Source organism: Cryptomeria japonica, chromosome 10 (genome assembly GCF_030272615.1).
Source record: "Cryptomeria japonica chromosome 10, Sugi_1.0, whole genome shotgun sequence".
NCBI classification, from domain to species: Eukaryota; Viridiplantae; Streptophyta; class Pinopsida; order Cupressales; family Cupressaceae; genus Cryptomeria; species Cryptomeria japonica.
The window spans coordinates 286,982,532-286,989,979 of record NC_081414.1 but is presented as its reverse complement, the minus strand read 5'-3'; the positions used below and the strand labels follow the sequence as shown (position 1 = coordinate 286,989,979).

Sequence of the window (7,448 nt, the reverse complement as noted above, 5' to 3'; positions counted from 1 at the left end):
TTTGATATTCCTCAATTTAGAGGGGAATTTCTTCAATGCATCTATTCCTTCATCATTGAGGAGGCTTGCAAAATTGGAACGGTTGTTCCTAGGAAAAAACAGTCTACAGGGAAATATCCCAACAGAAATTGGTAACATACCAAGATTAGGTCTCATGTCTTTATACCAAATCAGCTCTCTCGCTCAATTCCCCCTTCTTTGCGCCACCTGCAACAGCTAAGAGTGTTATACCTTCATCAAAACAAGCTTTCAGGAGAAATCCCTCCTAGTCTAGGGGACTGCCGACTGTTGGAAGTGATTGATTTGTCTTACAACAATCTGAGTGGAGAGATCCCACCAGAGCTAGCTGCTCTTCCTAATCTGCAGTTGTATTTCAACTTGTCGAACAATTTATTACAAGGCTCCCTGCCACCAGTGATTGACAAGATGACAATGGTGCAGACCATAGATGTTTCTTCAAATTTATTAGTGGGTTCAATACCTAGCACAATTGGAAGCTGCACATCAGTACAATACCTTAATCTATCACACAATTCAGTGCATGGTCGAATACCAGATTCTCTTCGGCAACTTCAGAGCTTGAGGGACCTGGATTTGTCCTGGAACAATTTGTCAGGAACCATACCAGAGTCCCTAGCAACACTCAAGATGCTTCACCACTTGAATTTGTCCATGAATAAGTTAACAGGAGAAGTGCCCAAAGGTGGGATTTTCAGAAAGCTTACTAATGCATCATTTGTAGGAAATGTGGGCCTGCGCGGATCATGGATACATAATATGCCAGCATGCCACACTCATAATTCTCATTTGCAAATTTGGAGGATAATAGCTCCTGTTGCTGTCACAACTTTTGTGATTTGTTGTTGCTTCTTAACTTTCTTAATTTGGAAGTATAGGAAGGAGAAAATTGCTACAAGCTTGCAGACTACAGAAGCTTTTCCTTTGAATTTGGGCCTGCCTAGAATTTCACAAGAGGACATTATGGCTGCAACTAATGGACTTAGTGATGCCAACCTTTTAGGGGTTGGTAGTTATGGATCAGTGTATAAAGGGGAGCTGAGTGATGGCACACTAATTGCCGTTAAAGTTCTCAATTTGCAAAATGAAGATGCTCATCAGAGTTTTGAAAGGGGAGCTGAGTGCTGGCACACTAATTGCCGTTAAAGTTCTCAATTTGCAAAATGAAGATGCTCATCAGAGTTTTAAAAGGGAGTGCAAGGCTTTGGGTAGGGTTAGGCACAGGAATCTGATTGGAATCATTACTTGCTGCTCGAACCTTGATTTCAAAGCTTTGATTTTCCCCTATATGGAAAAGGGCAGTTTGGAAGGCTGGCTATACCCCGATGGAGATGAGTTTGAACTGATTTTGTCAGAAAGACTGAGCATAGCTATTGACATGGCCCAAGCCTTAGCATACCTTCATCACCTATGTTTTGTATAGGTTCTGCATTGTGATTTAAAACCCAGCAATGTACTGTTGGGAGACGACATGACAGCGCATCTAACGGACTTGGGCATTGCAAGAATAGTCTTGGCCAACTCTATGGATTCCATGACTTCCACCTCACATTTACTCAAAGGATCAGTAGGCTACATTGCCCCAGGTACGTATATTTGCTTCATTTTACTTTGTTTGTAAACCTATCAATGAATGCTGGTAATGGGCTAATGAACCGAATCATTTTGCAGAGTATGGATTGGGTGTAAGGGTGTCCACCAAGGGAGATGTATTCAGCTATGGAGTATTATCATTAGAGATATTTACAAGAATGAGGCCTACGAATGCCATTTTCAAGGATGGATTAACCTTGCAAAAATGGGCAGCCGAAAATCTCCCGCATAGAGTAAGAGAAATAGTTGACAGAAGTCTGCGGAGAGGAGACCAAGGAAAGGAGAATGTGATATTCGACTCAGTAATGAAAATAATGAAAGTGGGGTTGCTGTGCACACGAGTCTCTCCTAAAGAACGACCCAACATGCTTCAAAATGCTGACAGTTTAGAGAATATTAGGGCCAATATGTACTGTGACATACTGAGATGAATGATGTTATATCTCTATGCTCTGGAACTACACTGAGGGAAATCTTACTACCCTGAATGCGTGGGAGCTTAAGCTGCCAAACCTAAAAGTACAAGCCAATTTTTCTTCTTTCTTTTTAAATGGGCCCTGTTTTTGAAGCTTAAAATGCAAGCTGCCAAACCTAAAAGTACAAGCCAATTTTTCTTCTTTCTTTTTAAATGGGCCCAGTTTTTGAAGCTTAAAATGCAAGCCAATCTTTTTTCTTGGGGTCTGGCTTTCCTTATCTGGTCAAGTAATGTAATCTATTCCATATACCTATATAGAGAAAGAGAATATCTTAATGGTTTTATGCATGTCGTAACTCTACCACTTTATTATGTTCGTAAGTATCGTTGTCTGTAAGTCTCCGCAAAAGAATCGGCCACATATTCTTCAGTGTAGGGCGGCTGAGGTTGGACTTTTTAGGCAGAGGGTTTCCGAGCTTCAGGTGGGGCAGGCTATATGCGACGGCTTTGAACAAATCGTTTGGAGATTCCCGTGGAACAGTTTTTTATTATGGATATTGATTTACTTTAGTTTGTATGTATCTACATTTGTCATGCAAAGGGTTGGGTTCTCGAGAATTTTCTTTCTTTCTTAAATGTAATTTTAGAAATAAAACATTATAAAATATATGGGTTTTATAAATAGATGAAAAAATGGTCATGGATAAGTAAAGTGTTTTTAACAAATAAAATGGAAAATGGGTTTTGTCATGGATAAGTAAAGTGTTTTTTATAAATAAAATAGAAAATGGGTTTTGTCAATTGAGATTTTCATCGGTAGAAAAGGAGCAATCAATAAGAAAAATGATTCTAAGGAAAAATTTATTGAAAAATATCAAAATGATAAGATTGTGTTACAAAGTTTGAAGTTAAAAGAGAATGGAAGAACAAAGAAAAGAAAATGTTTATAGCCTCACAACACCTCTAACATGGTCACCAAATTTACATGCTTGTGAGCTAATGAACATCAAAGGTAGGATGAAAAAGCTATTGAATATCAAGGGAAGGTTGGAAAGTATGGAAGTTAGGGAGCAAGAAAACCGCTCCAAGTTTCAAGGTGCCATAATAGCAAATCAATCTCTAGAAATGAATAACAAAGATTTAAAGAAGCATGTAGCAATGTTCTAAGAAGCATTAAGGGTAGAGGAAACATGAGCTTAAACCCATGAAACAAGCTACGCAACTCATGCAAGAACCAACAAAAATAGTCATAGACAAAGAAAATTAAAATGGTGAAATAGTCCAAATATATCACAACGATAGAATGCTCATGACATGAATATGAAAGAAAATATCATAGGTAACTTCAAAAAGGAAATAAAATCAAGGCACAATTTCTACAAGGTCCAATAGACAAGGCAACTTAAGCGAATATAAAACACTGTGAATCACAATAAAGAGACACAAAGCAAGGAATGATAGACTAAAAAAATATAACTATCAGAGGAGTGACAAGTTATGGAGAAATTGAAAGCCACCCAATTTTACTAGTGACTCTCTTAAAGACAAGTTACAATGGAAAGGATAATCTATCAAGCAAGAAGATTGAGAAAGATACAAGAAGAAAGTAATATGCCTATCAAAGTTGTCATCATGACAATAGATGACAAGAAACAATTATTAGGAAAAATGTCACGACTCTATTTCGTAAATTACAAAATAAATTATACTTATTTAATTAATTATTTTTCTTTAAATTTTTAAAAAAAATCTAAATTATTATTATTATAAAGATATTCATTATTATATATTAAATATTTTATTAAAAAACTTTTTTTATACATAAAGAATATATTTTCAAAACTTAAAAAATAATAATAATAAAATAATACATTATTTGAATTTAAAGTAGTAATTTCAAATTTAAGTTTATTTACTTTACCAATATTTTATTAATAAAAGAAAATAAAAATGATGCAAAGAGAGGAAGAAGCTTTATTAAAAGAAAAGCTCTCGTTTTTTTTTACAAGGAAAGATAACTATTAAATAATAAGGAACTTAATAAAGAAGATTAGATTTTGAATTTTATAAATTAAAATTAAAAACTCTTCCTCCATGTCCACGTAAGTGGCAAGGCTAAAAATGGTTTGAGGTATTAGTGAAGTGCGTGATTTTTGGTGGTCCGACACTACTTTAGTTAAAGAAGATTCTACAATATGCACCGTGGAGGAAGTTTTGGGAAACATCTAATGAATGGTTGCCCCCTAAATTTTGCATGGCAGAGGCTAACTTTGATGGGAAAAAAAAAACATTCAAGTGTCTTTAAAAGGGTGATGAAGCAATCAACTAGGTAAGAGTACAAGTTGTATTTTCTTTAAGAAGCAATCAGTATTTTAATGCCATTATTGAGAAAGTTTTGCGACTATGCTTATAGCTAAGACACCATATTATTAGGTAATACCAATATGATCATAGACATGTTAGACTATAGTATATAGTTGGTTCTTTAAGACAGTTTTGGAGCATAGTTGATCTCCTTGCAATGCAAATTTTGACACACAACAAAGCACAAGCTTATAAATGTTCTTTGATTAAGACATGTTATAATGCATAACTTCGTTTATGGGTAACATGCTAAATCTGTAGATCTTAGCCTCTAGATTTCATACTTGCATCTATAACTTGTGGACACCAATCATGGCATACTCTCCTTTGCTTCCTAATTTTCCATCGTACTGTCTATCCTTGGTTATGTATATATTGAATAACCTCATACTCTACATAGAAGTATTTGAACAAATCATTTGAGTGACCTTTTTATCCCGGTGTTATCTATTTAAGAACATTATATCTTTTATAGGAATTTATGTATGCAACAATTAGATTTCTACTAGTATTCTAAGATTCGTTCAAGAGAATTAATCTTCTTGCTATATAGTTATTCATCGTAGAAAGTTGGATTCCATTTTGTGTATGGGGTCATCATTTGCCTTGAAATCTTTCTAGATTGATCAATGAATTAGGGTTATGGATTTATTTTTAGCAACAGGTTATAATTCTATTCATTCATACCTGCGATTTATATAATTTTGAGGTATTCTAGCAAGATTGAGCAGAGACATTCCTTTGGCCATTCATGATACCACCTTTGGAACCATTTATGAACTTATTATTCGTACTTGAGAGTGTCTACCTCCTGCACACATATTCCCTTTCTCATTTAATTGAGTTTAATTAGTCGATCAACCAATCGAGTTTAATAATTCGACCAAGGTTAATTGATTGGAATATTTGTTGCTACTAATAGAAGGGTTGGTTTGACCTCATCCTTAGAACTTGTGGGAGTTAAAAGGATAAGCATATATAAAAATGTTAGGTTTGTATGCTTTGACTTATTGGTCGTATATTCATTTTAACTTTGTTGGCATGCACTTCTTTATGAAGAAATGAACTACAATTGGGTTTATCCTCTTGAACATTTGTGATCAAATTAGGTCCTAATAAGGTATCAAGTATTTAAAGGAAGAGTTTATGCTTGTATGCTCTATTTTTGTAATGCCCGCCAAAATACCCTAGAGAAATTAACCAACTAACATGCAAATAGAGATAAAAAAAATTTAACATCTACTAATGCAACATAATCAATTGTCTACACATATGCATCAAACACCCATTAACATGATATACACATCATCTTCATCGCATAATTACAAAGCATGATACACAAGCGAAATTAAACACAATACATCAACAACATTCCCTAGGGTATATCAACGCCATTACTTAATATATCCATGAACAATAACAATGTGATCACTTCTACAACTCATTGCATACTAACTCTATCGTTATTCATTCCTTTCATGCGTATACATATGATCATCCACTATCCTTTAGCATGAATATGTCTAGTAAGTATGCACATACTAACATCCCATTAGGTTCATTTTAAAGCACCAATACCAAATGCTCCTAATCCCAAACACTTGTTCATTTCTAACATCATAATCTAATTCCAGTATGACCTATCACATTTATAATCCTTTACATGATACCAAATACATATCAATAAATCCAATACTATTATTTTCATTAATGAATCAATATTCAAGTTACACATGATAAATCATTATATTCCCTTAATATATCATCTACCATTTTACATGAATACAATATCCATTTACATCAAGGAGCATAGCTCTCAAATATAAATATAATTAAATCATGAATTATACACATACATATGCCATATGAATCATATACATCAATCTTCTACAAGTATCCATCTATAAGTTGAAGCGATAAAGGAATCCATATCCACACACAAGAGCATCCAACGAAGAACATCCCAATGGAAGAAGGCATCAAACCACCCCGACCATGTGGAACCATAAGAAACCACCCCTCGTGCTAGGAGATGACAGAAGATCCCACTCACACTCTAGATCTAGACTGACACCTAACAACCAAAGGATACAACACAATACAAACACAAGGATGCAAAACTCAAGCACAAGACCACCAAGATAAAATCTCTAGAGGCAACACACCAAAACATGACTCAAGGTGTTAGGACCTGCATGTAGGGAAAAGAGTGTCATCACATGTGACAAACGGGAACCTGGGCACCTGTCTCAACATCCGAGATGCACATGCGGAGCCATCTCAACCTTGAAGGAGTAAGGGAGATTAGCTTACCTATAGTACCAAGGCCTTCCCAATCCTATCCCGGATTACCACCCTTGGGCAAGGCATTGGGGCCACAATAACTATTTCTTATCTTATTAAAATGAATAGCTAATACTACCCAACCCTCATAGAATTAATTAATTTAAATTATCACTTGGTTACAAGATAAAAATCCCAATGAGGTATCCTGGCAGTCTAGACTCCGGGTAACCTGGTTGTCTACTCCCCATGACCCCCAGTCACTCACTTGGAAGCCCACTCCCCCTAGCATGCACCTAGACCTTAGTGTGACAACACATACAACACCATATAACATGACCAAGGGCTTTCAACAATACATGACCTAGTTATCCAAGGGTCAAAACTAGATAAGTAACAACAAATATAATCATAGTAGCCTCGTGAGCAATATGCAATCAAAATCGCCATAGTAAGACAATAACCAAAATGAGCCTGGGTAAATAACACAAATAATCCAATTCAATTAATAAACTGGTCCTAGGACAACTCAGGAACCCTAAAAACTAAAAGACAATAGCCTTGGAAAAGTCACAAAACCCACACAAAAAGCTTAGAAATGACCCAATAAACCAATTTTATCACGGAAAGGTCAAAATAGCAGTCTGATGCTTTCATCGACCAGAGTAGCACATATAACTAATGCAACAATGCATATAACACATACATTGGTGCATACGACTAACGCAACAATGCATATAAGACATACATTAGCACATCCATGTTTTAGCGCATA

General features: G+C 35.4%; 1 protein-coding gene across 1 annotated transcript; it reads left to right on the top strand.

Moving 5' to 3' along the window:
* Positions 1–1,465: 1,465 nt before the first annotated feature.
* Positions 1,466–2,042, top strand: LOC131858906 (putative leucine-rich repeat receptor-like serine/threonine-protein kinase At2g24130). Its single transcript, XM_059212389.1, has 2 exons — positions 1,466–1,604; positions 1,690–2,042. The coding sequence occupies exons 1-2, from the start codon at positions 1,490–1,492 to the stop codon at positions 2,040–2,042; spliced, it is 468 nt and encodes a 155-aa protein (XP_059068372.1). The 5' UTR covers positions 1,466–1,489.
* The last annotated feature ends 5,406 nt before the right edge of the window (positions 2,043–7,448 follow it).

Coding starts and splice junctions, on each gene's coding strand:
- LOC131858906 (XM_059212389.1), top strand. CDS start 1,490: ATGACAGCGCATCTAACGGACTTGGGCATTGCAAGAATAGTCTTGGCC. Junction 1,605..1,689: donor AGTAGGCTACATTGCCCCAG/GTACGTATATTT, acceptor ATCATTTTGCAG/AGTATGGATTGGGTGTAAGG.